Source organism: Eschrichtius robustus, chromosome 10, assembly GCF_028021215.1.
Source record: "Eschrichtius robustus isolate mEscRob2 chromosome 10, mEscRob2.pri, whole genome shotgun sequence".
Classification (NCBI taxonomy): domain Eukaryota; kingdom Metazoa; phylum Chordata; class Mammalia; order Artiodactyla; family Eschrichtiidae; genus Eschrichtius; species Eschrichtius robustus.
The window spans coordinates 92,879,706-92,904,839 of NC_090833.1; the positions used below are offsets into that span (position 1 = coordinate 92,879,706).

The 25,134-nt window shown below is 38.6% G+C and overlaps 1 protein-coding gene across 4 annotated transcripts; it reads left to right on the forward strand.

The window, feature by feature from the left end:
• NOL8 (nucleolar protein 8) lies at positions 1–24,980 on the forward strand. Of its 4 annotated transcripts, none has more exons than XM_068552415.1 (17): positions 1–195; positions 1,178–1,401; positions 2,118–2,180; positions 3,563–3,641; positions 5,032–5,167; positions 5,690–5,758; positions 7,389–9,266; positions 10,547–10,660; positions 11,146–11,265; positions 11,552–11,642; positions 14,471–14,609; positions 15,261–15,338; positions 20,230–20,501; positions 22,037–22,163; positions 22,732–22,802; positions 23,934–24,013; positions 24,486–24,980. In XM_068552415.1, the coding sequence occupies exons 2-17, from the start codon at positions 1,263–1,265 to the stop codon at positions 24,534–24,536; spliced, it is 3,507 nt and encodes a 1,168-aa protein (XP_068408516.1). In that variant the 5' UTR covers positions 1–195; positions 1,178–1,262; the 3' UTR covers positions 24,537–24,980. The 4 variants fall into 4 exon arrangements, with proteins under 4 accessions (XP_068408516.1, XP_068408517.1, XP_068408515.1 ...); XM_068552416.1 differs by having other exon boundaries at positions 1,236–1,401; XM_068552414.1 differs by having other exon boundaries at positions 192–290; positions 1,236–1,401.
• Positions 24,981–25,134: the final 154 nt, after the last annotated feature.

Sequence of the window (25,134 nt, forward strand, 5' to 3'; positions counted from 1 at the left end):
GAGGCAGGGGACGGAGGCATCGCGGTCGCCCGGAAGCCTGGAAACGAAATAAAGAGCACTGGGGAACTGTGCGTGGTAGTGGAACCTTAGGATGCTGGGTTGGAAATCCAGTAGGAAGGAAGAGAGGCGACACTTGTTGGGACACGTGACTAGAAGTTACGGCCCTAAACTGCGCGGGATGTAAAAAACGAAGTGGTGAGGAGTGGGTTTGTGGCATGGGATGTGCCGAGGCCAATTGGCCTACCTTCTCCCTTCTCGTCTTTGAGTCTTCTCAGAGGAAGAAGGCTAGGGTGGGTAGGTTGGGGGCGGAGGAAGCTACCAGGAAGATGTAGGCCATGGCTCACGCCTAGATCAGGAGCGATGCTCAGGGCTTTTGGCGCTGTTTTGGGGTCGCGCGTGGGAGGAGTCTGGGAGCTGAGCGCCAGCCGGGTGGTAAACGAGATTAGAGATCTCATGAAAAGCCTCAAATCTCAGTACTCTGGAAGAGTTTTCCTGAGTCCCTTCTAATCCAGCAATTTCCCTAGTATAAAGAATTACAGGTTCTGAAATTAGATTTGGGTTATAATCTTGGCTTCACCGCTAATTCTGAATGGCATTGGGAAAGTGACTTAACCTCTCCTGCTAATCTGAAAAAAGATGCCTGCAAACTATTTTGTACAACGCTGGCACATAGTGTTTTTTAAAAAGTCTGTATTAGCTATATCAGTTGCTTTTTCTATGCCTGAACAGCACTTTGTAGATATTTCTGTTGTGACATAGTATTGTAATTGCAGCATTTGCTTACTTCTCATGTGACTTTGAGGAGCTTGAGGATTGAGAGCTTTTTATATTTTCGTCTGCTAACCTGTCCCATCCCATTTCTGTCAGCGTTTGTTAAAGTGAATGAATAAAGGGAAAACACCTAACAATATGGATAAGTAAAATCGGGAGGAGTAGCGTGTAATATTGTGGTCATTGAGAGGGAAAGTATGTGCCTGTACCTGTGTCTGTGTGTAGAGGTGCTGTTCCAAAATGCATTCATGAAGAATGTGGATGTAGGCCTTGAACAGAGTCTCCAGAGATAAAATTTGGAGCAATACAATAGGAAGTGAAACACAGCTCCAGGCAACCAGTTTGGCATAGAAGGTTCAGGGAAAGGAGTTGAAGGTTTTTGTTTGTTTTGTTTTGTTTTGTTTAGATTTGAGAAGATTTAAGGGAAAGAGCTCTTCTCTGTAGATAATTATTTTTTCCACTAGAAATACTTGAGTGTATGCCCAGCCTTGATGAAAGCCAACAGAGAAACGAAGCGCCTTTTTGTGGGTGGCCTTGGCCAGAATATTTCTGAGGCAGACCTACAAAATCAGTTCAGCAGATTTGGAGAAGTTTCTGATGTGGAAATCATCACTCGGAAAGATGACCAAGGTAAATTTATAGTTCTTCATGGGTAGTTAAAGGCAAATATAACTGAAGTCAAGTATCACAAAATAAAGGAACCCAAGAGATGAATGTTAGCCCTGAACACTGAAAGTGATATGTATCTCATTACATGATACTGTTGTACTAACCCCCCACCCCCCATCCCTCCCCCTCCTATGCTCTGGAGGTGTTATGTGTGACCTGGAACTTGCCCAGAGTTACGTTTCTGAAATCAAAAGATTCTAAATTCCCAAACATCCAGTTTTTGTTTTTGTGGGTTTTTTTTTGGCCACACGGCTTACTGGAATCTTAGTTCTCCAACCAGGGATTGAACCCAGACCCTCAGCAGTGAAAGCGCGGAGTCCTAACCACTGGACCGCCAGGGAATTTCCAAACATCCAATTTCTGAAACATGTAGCTTTCAGTTTTCAGAGCTAAAATTCTAATAATTAGTAGGGTCCTATTAAGTAGAATATCACTAACATACAAACATGCAAAGTGTTTCCTTAACTGAGTACTTGACATTTTTCTCTTACGTATTTTCTTTTGGAATATTTAGATAATCATGCTTTAAAAAAATGCAATCTTTGTATCCAATGATAAATAAACAAGGTTTTCCTTTGAAAGAGTAAGTTTCTAAGAGCTCTTTTTTAAATTTAGAAACTTAATAATTTTTACATTGTTCTCTGGGTAAGAATTTAAATTTTTTTTTTTTTTTTTAGGAAACCCACAGAAAGTCTTTGCATATGTCAACATCAGAGTAGCAGAAGCAGACCTGAAAAAATGTAATGAATGTTTTCTATACTATTTACCAGTCCATGTCACCATGTAATTTGGAATAACTTTCGTTCTAAATCTAAACATCCACCTTTAACTCATCCTGAGGGACAACCACGATCAAGAGAATTTCCATATCCTACAATTCAGGAGGTTTAGGTTCATTCCATAATGAATGACATACGGTAGCACATTGCCAGTGAGTTTGCTCAAAAATGGCATTCTCAAATATTTTGGACAAGGGACCACACTTTAATAGAAACTGCCTGTTACACATATCCCACTGGATATTATGAAATACCCACCTCCCCAGTGTGTTCATTTCTCAGGCAACTAATTCTTGTTATTAAATGCTGTTAGGAGAGGATTTTAGAATATGCCCTTATAAGATCATATCCTTGAAATTGTGAAATCTCCATCGATAAGTTTAGTAAAGCTGAGGGCCACCTGTGACCTTCAATGAATAAAGAGGGGGAGATAATTCATACTGCCACTGATGTAGTAATGCGTTCTAATTATTTGGAGACTGAAAAGTCAAAAGACACTGAGTAGGAAACATGCTAATAGAGAAAGAGGGCCATTGGCCTTTTGTAATTTCATTTTCAAAAAATTGATTCGTTCAGTTAGGAAATAGATATGACAAATATGTTGCAGTTAAGAACACATCAGTTCTGCTGTGTGACCTAGCAGTTTATTTAAACTAGAAGACCTGGTTTGCTTATCTGATGTATGACCAAGATACTGCTTATCTCATAATATTACTGTGAAGATTAAGTTGAATAATACCTTTGTACTTAGCATAGTACCTACCTTATAGAAATTTCTGTTAGTGGTAATTATTAAGGAAGCTGATAGCAGATGTTGAGAAAAATCAACTACTAGGGCACAGTAGTTTAAACACAGTTTAGTTACTTGCAGCTAATATGTTTGCAAGTTTCACAGTGATAATTAGTATGAGGTGATAAATAAAAGTGAGGTGCTGCAGGATTCCAGTGTCCTCTGATTCACTCTAAGAAAATTACATTAATGTTTTATAGTTTTAGTGTGGGAAATAACAATGAAATGTTAAATAAATACCAGCCATTTGCCACAGATTCCTGACGTTACTTTATAAACAAATGACAAATTTTGCTTTATGGTTTACACATTTGCCTCATTCAAATCTTTCAATTACACAGGGAGGTAGGGAGTGTAAGGATCTAATAAGTGGTCAAGATGAGAATGGGACCTAAGCCTTCTCCTTCCAGGTCTCATTTTCTTTATTCTATTTCCTCTGTGTCTTTGTGGTAAGCAGGTTTTCTTTTTTTGGTACTAACTAATTAGTAAAAGCACATGCTGCTATATATTTTTGCATTGCCATGTACTTGGGTACTAATTCTTTGCTTTATAGGTATGTCTGTTTTAAATAAAACAAAATGGAAAGGTGGAACACTACAAATTCAGCTAGCAAAGGAAAGTTTTTTGCACAGGTAAGATTTGCTCTACATGATTTGACCCAATGTTTTTTATATTGTAAGTGGTTTTATATGTTCACTTAATTGATTTGAAGCTATCAAATAATGTATTATTACAGTTTTAGCAAATATATGCATTACAAGTAGAGCTAAAATCCTTCTTAACTGTGACTCCCTGTGACCCCAGACCCCACCAAAGAAGATAATGTAATGCTCATATATACATATATTTTAACCCATAAAAATATATACTTATTTCAGCTTTTTAAACACAACCTTTTGTGATGATGTAGGTCTTCCCCCTTCTTGTAATGACTGTTTAGTACTATTTTAGAAAATGGCTGTGCCACAGTGTAGTTAGTCATCCCCCACTCATGGACATTTAGAACATTTCCACTTCCTCTTGATAAGAGAAGACTCTTGAGGATGGTCCCTCTGGGGTTTATGTCAAGAAAAGGAGTTGCTATGTCATAGTTATGCACATTTAAAATTTTAATAGACAGTACCAAATTGCTTAAGTTGACTTTAGGCTGTTAATGAAAGTGTCATACAAAAACATAAAGATAATAGGAAATCCCTGTACGAGAGGCATAAGATTAATTATGCATGTGATTTAAGAACAAGGCAATGTAAAAACTATTAAAGCATTTTAAGATCCTAAAAGTATTCTTAGGGAGAAAAGATTGTATGAGATTGGGTGCTTCCAAAATAGGAGACATTTTAGGAATGTACAGATGGAGTGACCAAGAGCGTTTTAAGATTGTTGTGGGCCAAAGAAATGGCACAAGGAAAAATAAGGTCTAAACCAAGTTTTGAGGGAGTGGTCTGGTGACAAAGGTGAGGATTTGATTTTGTTCTTCAGCTGGGGGCCTCTGTGAACAGGGTAGTGATGAGATTTTCATTCAGCAGCACTTTGCTGCCTGTTATGTGCAGGAACTGGGGCCCTAGGCCTGAGCAGGTGAGCACACAGTGCTGCTGCCTTGGAGTGTCTATGCAGTTATGCCTGGGGAGCATGAATCTTGGAAGTTGGAATGTAAGAGAGACAGACCAGAGGCAAAGAGGCCAATGAGAATTGGTCAGCACAGTTGACCAGGCCTGTATAAGGTGGCGGAGTTTGAATTGGAAGATTGAGTTGGCGTTCTGCATTCTCTTTGTTGTGAGAGTAGAAGTATTCAAGACTTAGCATATTAGGCTCTGAAAGACACCTCTTCCTCATAAGGAAGAGTGAAAGGATTAAGGATAGATAAAATGCCAAAAGTACATAAGTTGAAAGGGAAAAACTGAGAGACCCTAAATGATCTCTATAAAGTTAAACAGCTTTACAGTATTAAAAAACAAAACAGAAGCACTGTTAATAGTGTGGTTGGTTATTTTAACTCTTATTTATATTTTCTGTTTGATTCAGATTGGCCCAGGAGAGAAAAGAAGCAAAAGCAAAGAAAGGAAAATCAACAACAAGCAACACCAACTTGTTAGAAAAGATGGGAGTGGTGGATTTCCATGTGAAAGCTGTGCCAGGGACAGAAGTACCAGGGCACAAAGTGAGTCTCCTCTGGTAGCCTGAGTAGCTCAGGAACCAATTCCTGAGACCAGGTGACCATGAGCATCATGTTTTAAAGCAATTGCTTTTTTCTCTTGCCTTGAAGCAGTTAACATAGATAGTGCTTTATGGTCTTCAGATGCATTTACAACTCTTGGGAAAGCACAGTTTTCCCCCATTTTAGAAAGAGAAATCAAAACCCAAGTGGAGGCAGGTCTCCCAGGGGGCATAGGTGGTGAGGAGTGCAGGTAGGTCCCACGTTTGCCTTTTTAATGGCTGTTATTTGTGTAGCATCCTACATGGTTTATATGGGATGAATAACTGCCCCAATTTTCCTTCTTTCTTTTTCCTTTCCTCATACACATTTTTGAGCACTCGTGTTTCATTATCAGAAAACTAAACCCAACAGTAATCGTGGTCCACTATGAGTTCAAATATTTTTAAGTGATATTTATGCAGTGTGGTTAATCTTTTCCATTTGTGACAAGTATAGTAAATATATTCTTTTTTTTTTTTCTTTTAGAATTGGGTTGTGAGTAAATTTGGAAGAGTCTTACCTGTCCTTCACCTAAAGAATCAACATAAACGTAAAATATCCTTAGCAATTGGCCTTTCAGAGAAATTATTGTTTACTACGATGTGGATATTTGCAAAAGTTTACTTCATACCTTTAGAATTTCACTGCCTCTGTCAGTAAATCTTTAGATGTTTGTGTAACAGTTTTTATGTTCCCAATTTCTAAGTAAGGTAAGACCCACCTAACTACATGTATGAAACAATTAGAGGATAATGAGAGAATGTAATGAGGTTTTATGCAAGTGATACAAATGATGATTGTTAAAGAAGCACGTTGACTTACTAATTTATACTTCATTCTTCTTGTTTGACATGGATTCAAAGCCATTGCCAAAGGAGCTAAAGAAGGACAAGGGAACACAGCACAATCATTAAACAAGGCTTTAGAGGAAGTGGGATAAGTTTCACATTAATTGAAAAGAGATAGGAAGGAGTCTAGGAGAGAGGAAAATAGTAGGTAGAAATGTGTAGACAGGCAGAAGAATGGTGGATGGGGAAATAGTATGGAACCCAGTATGAGCAAATTCAGATGCCCGTTCCCCTGAGGAAATGAGGTCAGATTGTCTAAGACCTTGAATTCCTAGTGTCATGGACTTCTGGGCAGAGGGTGTTTTTTGTATTCTTTTAGCTCTAACCCTGTGTGTCATGGGAAGCAGAAGCAATTTCAGGTATTTCGAACAGAGGTGTGTCCTCACTGTTCATGGCTATTGAGGCCCCTGGAGCCCTGGCCACAGCTGCTGCTTCTGCTGTCCCTGCCAGTGGCACTAAAGTCAGGGAAATACTTCTTTCTTCTTCACCTTCCAGCTTCCGACCAATGGTACCACTGACAGCAAAGAGGAGGATTTGGAAGGACAGTGTAAAGCCAAGAGACAATAGACACTGTTTGGCACAACTCACATATAGTTGTCCATGTATTCAGTAGTTACTAAATGAACAAAGGGACTTTTCAGTAGTGATAGATTAAAGCAACTTATACTTGTCTATTCATATGTTTTAGGAAATCAGCAAATGCCAGCTGTCACTACAGCACAGTGACATTAACTAGAATCTTTCTGGACAATGTCAGCAACAAAGACCTGGTAAAGAATTATTAGTCTTCTAAGAAAGACCTGCAAAATGCAGAGAGTGAGTAAAATGTGAAATGGATGTCATTGAGCTAAGAGAATCAGATCTAGGATGAGCCAGCATTGAGAAGACAGGAATGGCCAAAAAGTTTGAGAATCTTTGAGTCTCAGGTTTGAGATACCAACACTTAGTATCTAGCTGTGCCCCCTCTGGGTTCCTCTCTATACTCCGCTTTATGGTATTAGCTCAGTGGATAGACTTCTCAGATTTACAGAAAAGTCTTGTGGCCTCTTGTACCTAGAATATAATCTGAATCGGTTTGCTGTGATATACACATGCAGCCCAAGTAATTTCTGCCAATTAATAGTGATGGTTCTTGGTTTTCACTCTGGACATGCCATGGACATGTCAGTTCCAAAGACCCTGAGTCACCTAATGAAGTCCTTATTTTGTTTGATAGGAAACAGGGTAAGATGAGTCAATGACTTGCTCAAGATTAAACAGTATTCTTTTTGCTTTACCAGTTTGATAGGTTTTTCTAAAACCTATTGCCTTTGTTTTTTTCCTTGACTGTTGGTGACATCATAAAGTATGATCCCTCAAAATACTGCCACAACCTAAAGAAAATAGGGGAGGATTTCACAAATGCTATCCCTATATCCAGCCTCACTTGGGAATTGGAAGGAGGGAATGATCCTGTGAGTAAGAAACGACGAGGAGAATTCTCTGACTTTCACAGCCCTGCCAAGAAGATAATAAAAGTGCAGAAGAATGAGGGTTTCACTGCATCTCTGGCTTTGAGACCAAAACCTAGTAGCATAATGGGGAGTCCGCATTTAATACAACAACAGGCTGCACAAAATACACCTCATAATTCCATTACTCCTAAATCACCCTATGTACCTGATTCTGATAGTCAGAAACTTAAAAATGTATTTTTTCAGACGTCTGACTTAGAAACTACCAAAAAGAGAAATAGCATGTCTGATGATGATATTGATTCTGAAGATGAATTAAGACTAATGATTGCAAGAGAGGAAAACCTAGAGAAAACTACATGGTCCTCAATAAATGGATCTGAAAATGATCCCTTTGAAGTTGTAAGAGATGATTTTAAATCACATTTTCACAAATTTCATACTTCAACATGTTTAGGCATCAAAAATAATGTCTTTTGCCTCAGTAGTGAAGATAATGTTATGGGAAATGATTGTGACTCTGATTCAGGAGATACAGATGAAATCATTGCAATGAAAAAAAATTCTGATAAGATCAAAAACAGTGTAGAATTTTCACAAACAGAAAAGTCTATGCACAAGAAAACTTATTTGAAAAATAGAAAAAAATGTGATCTTTCTGTTGATTGTATTAAAGTACAAAAAAGAAAAAACAAAGAGATAGCCCTCAGTCACAGAATTAAGCCTCTTAGTTGTGAATCTCCGATTGAGTCCAGTAGCAGTGAAGATGCTGATTCTGTATCAGAATCAACCGAGTCTGAAGGAGATAAGGATTATAACACCATGATGAAAAACTGTCTCCACATGAATCTCACTTTAGCTGATTTGGAACAGTTGGCTGGCAGTAACCAGGAGGCGCCAAAAGAGGATACTGAGAACAATGGCCGGAAAACCACTGCCAAGTCTGACAGGGCCTCCAAGAGCCACAGAACTCCAGGTGGCCTCCACAAAGGCCAACAGTGTATTCATCCTGAGGAGATTGTGGCTTCCCTTTTAGAAGGAAAAGAGAACACACGTGGAAAACAGGAACCAAAGGAAAATACCTTAAAGCCAAAATTCCAGGCTTTCAAGGGAGTAGGCTGTCTCTATGGAAAGGAATCAGTGAAAAAATCCTTGAAAGAGAGTGTTGCCTCTAACAATATTAATGAAGATCATAAATCCTTGAAACTTGAGGATCCCAGGAACATGTCCATGAAAAAATGGTCCCTGTACGCTAATGGCCCATCAAGTAAACTGACTCTTTTCCAACATGCAAAGAAGGCAAATGACTCAAACCAAATTCAGCCTCAAAAGAGACAGTCTACTTTTGAGAGCCAGGCTCACAAGGTGGTATCCCCTAGCAGTTCAGAAAAGGGAAATGGAAATCCTATTTCTAGTCTGTTGCCACTAAAAGATAAGAAATCTTTGAGTCTTGGTGCCAAGACTCCCAGGAGAGGCTTTGATGAAGACTGTTGCCGCAGGACTGGAAAGTCAGGAGAGAGCTCCGAAAAGAGGCCTGATCTGTGCAGCCGCAAGGCCCCTGAGAAATCACCAGAGGTCTCCTCCAGGAGAGACCCTCAGGGAAGCAAAACTGACTTCCCACTTTCTGTTAATAGTTCATCAGATGTTAATGCTAAGGATAAGCACGCTGAAGATAATCAGAAGCGTTTGGCAGCCTTAGAGGCAAGGCAGAAAGCAAAAGAAGTACAAAAGAAGTTGGTTCACAATGCTCTGGCAAATTTGGTGAGTATATTTTCAGTCTAGGAATTTAACAAGAACTTGTTTCCAAGTCCAACCTTTCTTTCCCACGAAGGTAGACAGGCTCCTTTAGAGCTGAATGTTTGTGTTTTGTGTCCTTGTATCTTTAGTAGATCCGGATATCTCTTTAGAAGCTGTAACTGATATAGTTAAGTGATATGTCCTAATATGTCTGAATGTACGTATAAATCACTTGCCAAGTGATTCATATCTTACCAAGATTTACTGTAATGAGTCTTTATTCATTCTTTCAACAATTGTTAACTACCTGTGAAATTCCAGGCCTTCACAGCAAGTGCTAGATTTACAGAGAGGATCACTGTTAGGTGGTCGGTATTGGCTTACAGTGTGGTGGACAGAAGGTCACAGTTCAGTTCCATGGGATGAGAAAGAAGTACGCCTGTGTGCTCTGACAGCACACTGGAGGCATACCAATTTGTTGGCAGTGGTGGGGGGGAGGGGGGTGGGGAGCCAGTGCTTCCTCAGCTGAACTGATTCTAGTGTGAAAGCATCAGTGGGAATTGGTCTGGCAGAGGTAAAAGGGTACGAAGAGAGAGGAAAGGCATTCCAAGATAAAGGAATAGTTTGTACAAAACTGAATATTTGCAATCAGTGTGATTAAATGTATAGAGTACAAGATGGTGAGAAATGAGATGAGAGAGATAAGTAGGGGTGAGGTGTGAAGAGGCTACAGGGGTTGGACTTTATTCTCAAAGCTGTGAAAAGACTAAAGAACTTGAAGCAAGGGAATGGAGATTAGTTGTGTATATATTGGAACAGGAGGTGGCAAACTAGAGCTCACAAGCCACTAGCCCATGGCCTATTTTGGAAGAGCCTCCAAGCTAAGAATGGTTTCTACATTTTTAAAGGGTTTAAAAAAGAAGAAGAATACAGAACCAAAACTATATGTGGCTTGCAAAGCCTAAAATATTTACTCTCTGGTCCTTGACAGAAAAAGTTTGCCAACTTCTGTTTGGGAAAGATGGTTCAGGACATGATGAGAACAACAAATCAAATGGGACAGACAGCCTGTGGGAGGTCTTGAGCCAGAACCAAGGCAGTGACAGTGGGAATATATTTTTAAAATAGCAAGAAGGTCCAACTGATGGGACTTGGTAATAAACTGGAAATGGAGAGAAAGAGAAGTTTCTATCTTGGGATGATGGCATCATTCACTATATAAGAAAATAGGGTCAGAAATAGACTTGCTAGGGGAAGGAGATGAGGGGTTGTCTTAAGGGTAATGCTTTTGATGCCCACTCTAGGATGGTTATTCAGAGGACAAGCCAATGCACATCATCTTTGGTTCCAACAGTGAAAGTGAAACAGAGGAGACATCCACTCAGGAGCAAAACCATCCAGGAGAGGAACCAGTAAAAGTAAGAAATTTAGGATGTCCATGTCGGCATTCCTATACTTTTGCAGATCCATTTCTGCGTGTTGCATACCAAGACTTGCACACAACTGCTGGGCTCAACATAAAATCCTCTGGGAGCCATAGTGAAACCCAGGGCTCCCCTGACCATCACACATGGATACCACAGGGGCCTTAGAGATTTTCTCCTACATAAATCTATCCACATCATCTGCAAAGTGACATCAATATTATTGAAACCCTGCAGAAAGTGTTCACACATTTAATAACTCCCCCCATTCCAGGCTGCATTAGGAGCCTCTGGATTTAGTGACCCAAGGGGCCAAGTAGATATCACTGAGTCAGAAGTTTCCTTTCTAACCACCATCCAGTCTTTCCTGGGAGATGCATCTGGGTTGTTGTTCCATACATGTGAGGAGGAAGATTACATAATGAAGGAAATACTGTCTTGGTTATTAATAAACGTTTCTATCTTTACCTATGTAACAGGAAGCCATGGGTGGAGCCTCTGGGAAGCTCTTTGACAGCAGCGATGATGAATCTGGTTCCGAAGATGACAGTAACAGGTTCAGAATTAAACCTCAGTTTGAGGGCAGAGCTGGACAGAAGGTTAGTGAAGGCTGAAAATAATAAAACTTGCAACATGTCCTTATTTTTCGACATAGTCCTTAAATCTATGCTAGTGCAGGCAGACCTTGACCCACACTCCAGTGTTAAGGTGTTTATTTTGATAGTGAGTCCTCCATGACCCTCTCTGATTGGTTCATGGGTAGGTGAGGTTATGCAAACATTAATGTAGTGAATTTCATGGCATGGAGGTATACTTGGAAGGTCTTGTTTGTAAGTTATTTCTTGGGAATATGGCTGTCAGTTGTCTTTGTGTTTTGTCTTATAGCTCATGGATTTGCAGTCTCACTTTGGCACTGATGACAGATTTCGCATGGACTCCCGATTTCTAGAAAGTGATAGTGAAGAGGAACAGGAAGGTAAATGCCTTATTGTCCAAACAAACAGTCCTGATGTCAGAGCTGGGGGACCTTGAGAAGTCATGTAGTCTAGCTTCTTCACTTAACACATAGAGAAACTCTGTACCCCAAGACACTGAATTGTGGAGCTTGTAATCCAATAGTTAGCTTACTCAATACTTCTTGAGTTGGTACATATTAATTTATTTATAAAATTATAATTACCTGAAGCTGCCAGAAAAGACAGGAATAGTTAGCATCCACCAAAGATACCATCTTCCATCATCCTGTCCCTGGCATTAGAGAGAAGGCAAGGACCCTACCTGTCAGTAGATCAGGTCCTGGTGAGGCTGTGGAAGACGGTTACATCACGCTTGGCTTACTTAAAGGAAGTGTTTATCTTCCCTCCAGCGTGTGTGCTGGGTGCAGGTTTTTAAAAACAATGTACCATTAAATGTCACTCTACGTAAATTCATCCCATGTGAATATATCTAACAGCAGTGATGCTACCAGAAGCATCCTGATTCTGCTCTTACTTCCTATACTGTTTTCTACACCAGTGGTTCCAGACTTTCTCTACAAGATCTTCTACTCTTATCCTTTGCAAAAGACCTTACCTCGTACCTCCTACCATCCTCACTTGAGGATGGCCACCTCAAGTGAGCTCCCTGCTTTCCTTTCCAATCTCAGAACTACTCTGTCCTTACTTTTTTCCTCTTCATGAGTTAATCTAATCTGCATCTTAATCTTCCTCATTCATACCTCCTGTTAGCTTCCTTTCTTATGCGCATCTTCATACTTTCCCTTTCTTCTATCTCTTCCCTCTTTCTACAGACATAGGTCTCATAGGTTCAAAAAGCCATTTCTTCAACCCTGCCAGTTTTCAAGTTGCCACTCCCATCTTTTTTCAGTTCTAAACCTGAAATGAAAAAATAAATTGCACCTAATTTAGAAGCAGTTGGCTTTTTATTGAAAATACAACCTCTGGAAATGATGCTCTTGATTCTTTCAGGTGATTATTGTGTATATTGTACATTTCTGAAAACAAGTGTTCAGAGAGTAAGTTCTCCAGGATCCACAGCAAATTATGTTTCAGAGCTTCTCACTCAAAATTCCATGTTGAAAACAGGAATGGACAGAACCTTGGGAATAGCCTAGAAGCTATACATAGAGTTTACTTTCTAACTTCTGCCACTTTTGTCTGTCTCTTTACAACTCTTTAGTATGCATTCCCTGCACATACTAACTGGTTCACCAGATGCAGTGGCACCTTCTCAAGCTTCTTCAGCCTGCCTGTACCATTTGTCACTGTTGATCATCCTTCTTGAACTGTTCTTTTCCCTTGGCTTCCATTGCACTATAACTTCCTTATTTTCTTCTTAATTCTCTGTGCCTAATTTTCCCTTTGCCTTTAGGTATGTAAAGGTTCTTTAAGTCCCTGTGGCTTTAACCTTCTTTTGTGCATGAATATTTTCCAAATCTGGGTCATCTTTGCTCCTGACTGTTCTGCTGAGCTCCCAATTATTCTTTTTTCAATGCCTGATGGATATTTCTCACAGGCGTCCCTGAACGCGTGTTAAAACGCAGCAAATCCCAAACTGAATTTACTCTCTCTCAGGTGCTCTGGACCCTTCTGTTTCTGTTGATGGTACTTCCATTCTTAGGGCAGTCAGACATAGAATCTCTGTCTTTTGTTTCTTTCCTTCCCAGCTTTTGAGGCTGAATTTTTTGTGAGTTGCACAAAGACTGTCCTGCAGGTAAGCAGCCTACAAATACCTTGCAGCCAGTCTACAAATACCTTGAGCCCTTTCTAGCATTGTGTTCTATTTCCTAATGGTCAATATTAGGGTAAAATTGAAAGTACCATTTTCTAAAGTCAAAAATTGTTGAATATTAGCAGTTTCATATGGTTTAACCTAATGCAATGTAAACTCTTTGCACTTTCTTATTTCAACGTATGTGTTCATTTCTTCCCTTGCCTGGCATGCTCTCCTCCCTCCTCAGGGGATCTACATTGTCTTTCCTACCTTAGACTCCACCTGGTTTATAAAACATTTCTTAATCCAATTGAACATAATCTTTACCTCTTTTGAACCCTTAGACACTTTGGGGTCATCTCTATAGAGAACTTATTCAAATCAGCATTTTATTCTGTTTATTTCTGTTACTTGGTTGTTTATATCCTGCAGTAATTTGAAAAGGTCTTTAAGGCTCACTTAGACTTCTTTTGTATTTCTATCTATAATCCAGACTAGCTGTTAAATGTTTAACTTTGTTCTCTGATATTTGTCTGTTTCTAGTAGCTAAGGATAACAAGCTTCTAGGGTTCCACAGTGCCCTGTGTGTAGGCTTTCTTCCTGCAATATTTATTACTGAATCTAAAGGCTAAAGTAACTGTCTACTAACATCATATTAATAGTCAGTAAAATTAGCATCTTTCACTATCTTTCATTTTTAGATTTACATGTAATTTAGATTAATTTTTAGAAAGTTAAAAAATCAAAGAATCTCTAATCACTTTAGTTTTATAATTAGTATCTTGCTCTATTACATTTGTCAATCTTTACCTTAAGAACTTTTAGACTTGCCACTGAAAGCCATTAAATTCAGATTTCATTTTTATAATTACAAACAGAAATGGGAATTTTGTTTGCTGGTCATGCAGTTTCTAGATTCACTATGACATTGGGGATCTTGGGGATAGGGAGGTTAGCAAAACAAGGTTTAACTTTTCTTCTTCATATCTTAATGTGCTTTGCACATGTTTAGGTGCTTGATAAATATTTGATTATTGAGACTTCTCAAGTTATGTTTGCCAAGAGATTACTAATTATCCTCTTCCCTCTAAGAAATAAATGAAAAGAAAACTGCTGAGGAAGAAGAGCTTGCTGCAGAAAAGTTGAAAGCCCTGAATGTTGTGCAGAGTGTTTTGCACATCAACTTAAGCAGTTCTACAAGCAAAGGATCAGTAGCTGCTAAGAAATTTAAGTATGGTTTATGTTTCATCCCATCCTGCCCTCTTTTCCTTTGCCATAAAACGAGGCCATTTTAAACTTCCTGGGGAGAGCAGTTAGTAACATGTATCAGACCCTTAAAATTATACTTACCTTGACCTAGTGATTCACTTCAAGAAACTAATCTTAAATTATTTCTGTATTTATTATTAGTAAAAAAATTGGAAAACTGTTTAAATATTAATAAATGTAACTGTTTACTATGGAAAATTTCCATCATATAACTTAGAAAGACTAGTGTAATGAAACCCCTGTGTACCATCACCCAGCTTCTACAATCACCAACATGTGACCAGTTTTCTCTTTGACACCTTTACTCACTTCCCCCTACTTTCCTCACTGAAATATTTTATGCAAATCCCAATAGCATATCATTTTATCCATATATTTTAGTATGTTTAAAATAATATTAAACATTTTTAAAGATCCAGGACAAGTCAAAACTAGATAATTTAAAATATGATTGCTTCTAAGGAACTCCTAATACACTTCTTTGATATTATGTGGCTTTTTCTTGCTCAAAAAGTGGAGTTGCCTTGGTATTGCATTATAATTTGCTATTAGTTTTTTGCATTAATGTTCTGAATTGTCTCTTCCAACTTATCACTCTCTTTTTTTTTAATAGGGACATCATACGTTATGATCCAACAAGGCATGACCATGCCACTTACGAAAGAAAAAGAGGTGATAAACCAAAAGAAAGGTATATTAAGCTACTACTTCTAGTAGCAGGTTCATTTGAATTAATCTCATTTCAGACAGTGAGAAAAGTGGATAGTAACAAGTATCACATCCATTGGTCCCCATTGTATTTAGTTTAAGAACAGGGAAGGGGGAAAGAGAGGAATTATTGATGTGGTTGAGAGAGTCTTACTTTTGACAAAGGAATCTCATGCATAGAAATGATGATATGTGCCCCTTCTCTAGTAGGTGTCTTCTACTTATATTAGTTTCCTGTGGCTTCTGTAACAGATTGGTGACTTAAAACCACAAAAATTTTTCTCACAGTTCTGGAGGCTAGGAGTCTGAAATCCAGATTATTGGAAGAGCTGTGTTCCCTCTGGAGATTCGGGGGGGAAAACTCCATTTCATGCCTCTCTCTTAGCTTCAGGTGACTGCCAGCAATCTGTGGTATTCCTTGGCTTGTGACTATATTATTCCAGTCTCTGCCTCCATCTTCACGTGGGCTTCTCATTTCTATTTGTCTCTCATCTTTGTGTCTGTTATAAGGACACTTGTGATTCCATTTAGAGTCTGCCTGGATAATCTCTTCATTGCAAAATCCCTAACTTTATTACAAAGACCTTTTTTTCAAAATAAGGAAATATTCACACATTCCAGGAATTAGGGCCCGGACATATCTTTCTGGAGGCAACCATTCTATCCACTGCACTACTCTAGTGTGGTAGGAGCGTCTATTTCTTATAGATATGCTGTCATTTTGATAAATATGGCAAATATATGGAGCAACCAGTAACTTTGCCTGATTTAATTTTTTGATTTTCCTACTATTTAAAATCACTAAAGGCACTGTGGTATCCTGAATTAGATCCTGGAACAAAAAAGACACTTGTAGAGAAACTGGTGAATTGGGAACAGAGTCTGTGTTTAGTTAATAGTAGTGTACCAGTGTTAATCTTTTAGTTTTGACAATTGTATCATATCTATGTAAGATGCTACCATGAGGGGAAACTAGGTGAAGGTTATTTGGGAGCACTGTTTCCAGTTTTTCTATAAATCTAAAATTATTCCAAAATTAAAGATTTCTTTTAAAAAGAATCACATACCAGACCAAAGTAGAACATAAACATTCCCTGCAATGTAGGATTCCACATTGCAATGTGATTCTGAGTAGTCTCTGGAGAGGTTGCAGTCAAAATGTTGCTTGGGGCTTCAGTCTCCGAAGGCCTGACTAAGCCTCGCGATGTACTTCCAAGATGGCTCACTCACATAGCTGTTAGCCAGTTCCTCACCTTGTTGGCTTCTCCATTAGGCTGCTTAAGTGTTCTCATAACACTGACCCAAAAGATAGCCACAGTATATTTTATGACATAGTCTTAGAAGTCACACAGTGACACATCTGCCTTATTCAATTTTCTTGAAATAAGTCACTAAGTCCAACCCATAATTTTATAGGGGAAGGGGAGATTAAGCACTCATTCCTGAAGAGAGAGGCATTGAGGAATTTGTGGACATATTTTAAACTACCACAACCTGTCCTCTGGTCGAAAATTGTTTTATATTCCTACCATATGCAGAATATGCACAACCCTGCTCTAGACTCCCCAGAAGTCTCACCTTTTTATAGTGTCAGTTCAAAATCTAGGATGTTGTCATCCAAATTAGATTTGGTGTAGATGAGGCTTATATGTTGTAGTTTCTTGGGTACAGCACCTTGAATACAGTTCTTTTTCATCGGAATACCTGCTAACTAAAGAGACAGTTGTCTGCCCCTCCCCCAACATAGTGGTGGGACAACATAGGATAACCACTGTAAACACTATTCATTGGAGGAACACAGGAGGCACAAAGGAGTCACTGGTCCATAGTAGTTCTGAAATCTAGGCAGGCAAATGTTGGGAGTTCTTTGATTAGAACTGAAAGCCTGGGAATAATTCTCCATGGTTCTTGCCTCTGCCTTTTGGCTTATCCTTCCTTGTTTATGAATGGTAGCCCATGTTTGCAGCTGAGTAATTTTCTCAGCCTGCTTTGCTTGTAGAAATGTGGGAGTCCAAAAGGCTCTTCATTGTGAAATGTCTCTGTACCTATCAGTCCAATCTAGTAGTGTTTCTGTTAATATAATTCTCTTAAAATACTTGTGGGTTTCCTGTGAATCTTCTTGGGGTTCACTCCATTAGACAAAAGTCACACCCACAAATCACTGTAAGTAAGATAAGCCTTTTTTACTGTGGGGTTCTGCTGAGACTGCTGAGAGTCAATACCTTTTAAAGGAGTTTAACTCCTCAGAAGCCCTCTTGTTTGAACAATTGAAGTTTCTGAGCTATGTTTAGGGTCTTAACAAAGGATTTTATTTTATATTTAGACTGGTCTACAAAGTTTTCTCTTCAGAGTCCAATAGTAAATATATTAGGCCAGATGGTCTCTGTTGCAGTGACTCCACTCTGCCTTTGTAGTAGAAAAGCAGCCATACACAATACATAAAACAAATAAGGGAGACTGTGTTCCAATAAAACTATTAGTAGGACACTGAAATTTGCATTTCATATAATTTGTATATGTTATGAAATCATCTTTTTATATTTTTCCAATCATTTCAAACTATAAAAATTATTCTTAACTTGCAGTCTGTACATAAATAGGCAGCAGCTTGGATCTGACCCAAGCTTTACCAATACTTGCTTTACACCATATTTTCCTGAGAGTCTTAGATTTGTTCTTTGCTTAGAAGACGTTTCTTAAATTTCATGTCATTTGCCTTCTAGAGAGTAGGAGTCTTCAAAACCATGAGGTCCTAGCTCCTTATAAAAAAAATTATGCCTTTAGTTTCACTATCTCTGCTCATATTTTACTGTAAGCAGCAAGAAGAAATCAGAAAATATCTTCAACAGTTTCCTGGACATGTCTTTAGCTAGTTCACCCGTTCATTAGGTACATTTTATACTTCCCAGTTAATAAAGGTGACAGTATTTCTAAACCTTCTGCCACTATGTAGCAATGACCTCCTTTCCTCCATTTTCCAATAGCATTTACCTCACATTTCTGCAATTCTTTACCTGAAGCCTCAATGGCCGTGTAGTTTCTACTAACAGTTTCTTCAGGGCTCTTCAGGCTTTTGCTAACACCCGCCTCACTGACCTTCCAACTTCTGCCTATTGCCTGGGCTCTAAAGTCACTCCTACATTTTGGGCTTTTATAGCAGTACCCCACTTCTAGGTACCAAAATATGTATCAGTTAGGTATTGCTATGTAAAAAATTGCCCCAAAACTCAGCTTGAAACTAAATTTTTATTAGGTCCCAGTTTCTGTGGGTCAGGAATTTGGGGGCACTTCACCAGGTAGTTCTAGCTCAGAGGCTTTCAATAGGTTGCAGTCAAGATGTCACCTAGGGGGGGCTTCCCTGGTGGCGCAGTGGTTGAGAATCTGCCTGCCAGTGCAGGGGACACGGGTTCGAGCCCTGGTCTGGGAAGATCCCACATGCCGTGGAGCAACTAGGCCCGTGAGCCACAACTACTGAGCCTGCGCGTTTGGAGCCTGTGCTCCGCAACAAGAGAGGCCGCGATAGTGAGAGGCCCGCGCACCACGATGAAGAGTGGCCCCCACTCGCCACAACTAGAGAAAGCCCTCGCACAGAAACAAAGACCCAACACAGCCGAAAATAAATAAATAAATTTAAAAAAATAAAAATTAAAAAAAAAAAAAAAAAAAAGATGTCACCTAGGGCTGCAGTCTCTGAAAGCTTGCAATCTGCTTGCAAGATGGTTCACACACTTGGCTGTTGGCAGGAAGCCTCAGTTCCTTGCCTTACTGACCTCTCCTTTTGGCTATTTGAGTGCCCTCACAACATGGGATCTGGCTTCTCCCAAAGCCAGTGATCCAGAAAGGGGAGAGAGCAAGGAGAAAGCCACAGTGCATTCTATAACCCTGCTCTCAGTAGTCACACACCATCACATCTGCCTTATTCTGTTCCTTAAAAGAGGTCATTAAGTATAGCCCACACTCAAGGGATGGGGGAATTAACTTCTGCATCTTAAAGAAGGAAGTATCAAAGGACCTTTGGGCCACTTTTAATACGACTACATCATGGTTCAATGATAATCACTTGGAACTGTCTAAAGAACACCATTTATCATAGAGCTCAGTTTCATAGGAGGCGTATCTGCCTTAAATTCTAACCAATGGTTTAATGAAGCATTAAAACTTTCTCTCTGTAAGATAGTCTCCACCAATAAGATGATCATTTAGGACATTATTATTTTAGGTAATATAGTTAGAATATTTGGCCTAGTAAATAGAGTAGACTCTAATAGAAAAGAGAATTTTAATCTTTTACTAGCTAAAAACTCAATATTGGAGACTGCCATGTAACTCTGGTTTAAGATCAAAAAGAAAAACATATTCCTAAACATAGAGCAGGTTGATGGTAATAGAAAAATTTCATTCCCAAACAGACTAGATTTAGCACATTTATAAGGCATTTCTAAAACAGAATTATGACTAAATCCTTTAATGTCAGTGTCATAAAACTCATAGAATTTTAGAATTTGAAAAAGTCTTATAAGTCATGTGGTTTAACGTGGTTCATTTTACAAATGAGGATACTGAGGCCCATTGCAGTTAAGTGATTTTCTTACTCATAGCTAATATCTTAGGTGTGACTTCTGAAATGTAGTTCAGAGGATAAGAGATAGGAGAATATGATTCTTGTTTAATACTTGGAGCTGTTTGAAATAGTTTTGTCTATAAAAAGCTTTTTGGTTAAGGTTCTACCTTTATGAGTTTTATATGTAGATCCTCTTGGTTGTTGAAAGGATGGGACTAAAGTTATCCAAGGTGTTTTTCTTTCCTGATTTCTGGAAATTTTCCAAAAATTGACTTTTTTTGTGATGCACATATCTCTATATATGTCAATGCAGTAAAGCAAAACGAAAGAAGAAAAGGGAGGAAGCTGAGAAGCTACCTGAGGTATCTAAAGAAATGTATTATAACATTGCTACGGATTTAAAACAAATATTCCAATCTACAAAAGATACCATTGAAAAGGAAGACAACACACCTTGGAATGAGGACTCTGATGGAGAGAAAGCCGCAGTAGTCCAGGACCCTACAGCTCTGATGACTGGGGATGAACAGCCCAGCGGGTTCACATTCTCCTTTTTTGATTCATACACTAAAAATGTAAAGGAAGGTACATTTTTTTTTAAACGTTTTCATTTCAAGCGGTTTGAACTTAATTGACTGAATCTACTGTAACTGTAATGATTTAACCTTAGCTGAAGAAAGGATTCTTTCTTCCATCTAGATAAACAGTATTACAGTATTATAGTCAGCATTACATGACCATAAATGTACTGTGCCTAGAGCTGTGTTTAACACAGTAAGAAATTGTTCTTGCATTTGGAAGCAAACTTCTAGATAGCTGCCATATGAAGGGAAGCCAGAGAATAATGTGCAGCATCCCTTCTAATGTTGAGTAGAAATAGTCACGAAGAAGTATAAGAAGTCATATATTTAAATAGCTTTGTATCTTAGATGCAGTTGGAGAAGCCATGACTTCAGGAAAACCAGTGCTATATGGTAGGGAAAGGGAAGAAATAGGTAACCCTGGCTCTATACAAATAAGCTATGTCATCAATACACCAGTTGTTTCAAACTTTATCCTTGGAGATTTGCCAGAACCTAGAGAAAAGTATCAGCACCAGTATAAACAATTTGGCATTCCATTTCAGGAGGTTTACCTCTGAAGTCCTACATAGTCTAAAAGTTAAAAACACCTATTCCTTAGGAAGTTGCTCCTCACCTAGTGTTTAAGATTAAGTGTAGCTTTTCTGGAAGTTCATTGTAAAAAGCAAGATATACCTATACAGGAGAATACATGCACAGCTAACAATAAGCTCTATTTTAAAGATCAGCAGTTAAAGTAGTATCCATGTGTTTAGCAGGTGAGTATTAAATGCCAGCTTTGTAGTGCTCCGAAAGGAGGTATAGCAATCTAGTAGTTTTTCCAGAATTGTTCTAAATAAGACACAATATATCATTGCTCTGCTTACTTCATTCTCTTGCCTGTGTTGTCCATTTGAGTACCAAGGTCAGCCCTAAACTGTTGAACAGAGTTGATATGATATAGATACTGTCTTTAATTCTTCTAACTTTGAGAGCCAAGTGTGAGAAATTGGCCTTGAAATGAGTACTAAGACACCTCAGCAACCTGGGAGATGTGTTTTGTGTACTTAGAAAATTATGAGGACTTGTGAGGTGATCACCCACATCTTATAGCAGAAGCTTTTTCAGCAGTTTTAGAAAGAGGCTTTGGGAATTGAAAATATAAAGATATGTTCCTTTTCTCATTTATGAATAAGCAGGAAGGCAACCTGGTTTCACTGCATCATGTTACAGTTTAGGCTTCTCATGCTAGCACAGGTGCCATGCTTATTTTTTTTTTCTTTTAAATTGTGTTGCTCATTTATAAACCTTTAGTTTGTATATGTTTTTATAGTGTTACTATATTCCTTACCAGATCACCGTAGCAATGCCCAAAAATATGATAATAGCTTCTCTCAATATTTGAAAATCTAAAAAGATACTACATATTTTGAATTAATGATTAAGATATTTGAAATTTAGAAATATGTGTGCATGGTGAAAGTAAACAAATTAGTGTGTCCACAAATAATTGGTCGTTAGGTTACAATTCTGTCATCTTTCATTGTCATGACGATATAGAGACCTATAGAGTTGAGGCAGTGAAACCTGGGAAGATTGCCTGGCAGGGAGACCCTCGTTTCCAAGACAGCAGTTCAGAAGAGGAAGATGTTACTGAAGAAACAGATGACAAAAAGCCCAGCCCTGGGTAAGTAATGTGTTTCTGTCCAGGTTTATTTCATAATTCATAAAATCTGAGTTAGACATGCTTTAGAAATGTTATAGAAGTATCTAAGCTTAGCTTCTCAAGACAATTTTCTTTTTTTTGGCTCCTTTAGAGAGTTCTGTAGCCTTTTTGTAATTGGGAGCATGTTTCCTTTTCTTTGAAATTTGGATAGACTGGGTGGGGGATATGACGTGCATGGGGAAGAAAACCTGCCACTGAAGTCCCTGATCTGGAAAGAGTAGCTTCAGCTCGTTGGCTCCTACCCCGTGGGAAACACTGGCAAATTGGGTAGCAATGGTGGGGTGAGAATATCAACAATCGGCACAGGGAAGATAGAGCTTGTACTTAAGTAAGTCTTCATTACCAGAGTTTCAGGTAGAAGAGAAGAATGTTGAATAGAGAAAGGGTGGTATCACTTTAACTCAGGAAAGAAAAATGAGCAAAACACAACGCATATATATTTAAGGAATAGTTCATTTATACTTACAGTGTAAACATTTCTTAAATATTGAAATTAAGTGGCCAATTCTCTCTTTCTCTCTCACTTCAGAGAAGTATCATTACCTGAGAAAGAGACCACTAGATTTTTCTTTTTCTCTAAGAATGATGAGAGACTTCATGGTAAGTCAATTTTTTGGTTAAATGGTATAGAACAGGTAATAGTACAGCTCTCACCATAGCGCATTCTGATACACTAACATGCGTCCAAGTAAGAACTGATTGGGAAAAATTCTGATCCTTTGCAATGTCATGTGCTTTAGCCCCCTCTGTTAGACAGATGCATGTTGACTTGCAAAGCTCTGGAAAACTGAAAGCTCCCACTCGCCACTTCCCTCACTTGTTCACTATCCTCAACAAGGGCTTGTTTTGTTCCAGGGGCTTACTGAGATACTAGACGTACAAAACTCCTAAGTCTTTAGTACCCTAAAAAGTTCACATGAACTATCTCAATATCTTGTAATAACCTATAATGGAAAAGAATCTGAAAAAATATATATATGTATAACTGAATCACTTTGCTGTACACCTGAAACTAACACAACATTGTGAATTAACTATACTTCAGTAAAAGAAATAGAAAAAAAAGTTCACATGAAAACTCTGAGGCTGCTGATGAAGTCATTTCTTTTTTTTTTTTTTAATATATTTATTTTATTTATTTATTTTTGGCTGCATTGGGTCTTTGTTGCTGTACGTGGGCTCTCTCTAGTTGCGGTGAGCGGGGGCTACTCTTCATTGCGGTGTGTGGGCTTCTCATTGCAGTGGCTTCTCTTGTTGCAGAGCACTGGCTCTAGGCATGCGGGCTTCAGTAGTTGTAGTATCCGGGCTCAGTAGTTGTGGCTCACGGGCTCTAGAGCACAGGCTTAGTAGTTGTGGTGCACAGGCTTAGTTTCTCCGCGGCATGTGGGATCTTCCCAGACCAGGGCTCGAACCTGTGTCCGCTGCATTGGCAGGCAGATTCTTAACCACTGCGCCACCACGGAAGGCCCAATGAACTCATTTCTTAAGCCTAACACAAACAGAAACCAAGTTACATAATAGTAAATGGTTTATAAACAGTAAAATCCTAGTAGTTCTACATTTTCATTTTGTAAAGAAAACAAAATATTTTTTAAAATTAGCATAAATTGGCCGGGGGCAGGGGGGAAATGGTCTTAACTAGAATTGAAGACCTTGATAATGCCAGCACTAGAATATTGTCTGTTTTAATATTAATGGGCTGTCTTGTCCTTCTTTATTTTCCCCTTTTAGGTTCTGACTTATTCTGGAGAGGAGTGGGAAGTAATATTAGCAGGAATTCTTGGGAGGCCAGAACAAACAGCTTGCGTATGGTGAGTAGTTGTATCTTCATATTAATTTAAAAGATATGGTGTTATCTTTGTGTTAATATTTGCCTGGTGTAAGAATATAGGAGGGCATGAAACTTAAGATAACTGAGAACATGACTTAAATGCTCAGAATTATAGTGCTGGAAGAGAAGTTTTAAGTTGTTTACTTCAATCAACCCATGGTGCAGTAAGGAGACTGAAGAGTGGCCTCACTGAGTGACTGGAACGAGTTCTGGCCATGCTTATTAAGTAGCAGGAAATCATAAGACTTTTGAAAGACTGAATTACAGTTTCCATTGTAAACACTTAAAGGCAAAAGTTTGAATATCCCCTGTACATTCCAAGTGAGCACTTCCAAAATGGCTTCTACAACCCTGACATTGAATAACCTAAATTTTACCTTATAGTTACTAAACACCTTGGAAAGTATTTACCTCTATTTTTAACAAAGGCTTTTGGTTTTATGTTTTTCTAGGACTGTCGGAAGAAACATAAAGATGCCAAAAGGAGAGTGAAACCAAAATAATAAGTGTCATCATTAGTTTTGATACTGAATGTGAACAAGGCTCACCTGTGGAAATTGGAGTGATCTAGAAAATAAGTTTAGCTGACAAAGAAGAATTCAGAGTGAAGGAATATTCAGAATCTTATCTGGTGGATATCATTCTGGTTGCTTTCTTTTTCTGTAGATTTCCTCTTCATTTGTTCCTAACTAATTACTTCAAATAATTAACCTGAACATTTTTTTTAATGAAGCACAAGATAGTCCCTCAAAATACTTTTCGTATATAATCTCTTTGCCCTCCATCTTCCATAACTAATGGCTATCTTCTGACACAAGGTTTACATAAAGCCTTTTAAAATATATGGATCAGAGCACTTGTATTTTCCAAGTTACATTTCGTGTGAATTATACTTGAAATATTTCTGATTGTATCAAATACACCTTACCTCCATCTTGTGGTTTTTGTTTAAGAGGTTGAAAACAAATCAGCCTTGAGTTCTGTACTTGTGTCCTGATGAATAAGCTAACTGAAATGCAGGATATTTCAGACCAACATCATGGGAGAGTTCTGTGAGGACCAGAAAAGGATGCCAAATGCAGAGTTTTCCTGTCCTTGGCC

Bases quoted from the DNA above. Each gene is read 5' to 3' on its own strand.
- NOL8 (XM_068552414.1), top strand. From the start codon at position 216: ATGGGATGTGCCGAGGCCAATTGGCCTACCTTCTCCCTTCTCGTCTTT. The intron at 11,643-14,470 runs GTAAATGCCTTA...CTTCCCTCTAAG, and splicing joins TAGTGAAGAGGAACAGGAAG to AAATAAATGAAAAGAAAACT. The intron at 22,803-23,933 runs GTAAGTCAATTT...TTCCCCTTTTAG, and splicing joins GAATGATGAGAGACTTCATG to GTTCTGACTTATTCTGGAGA.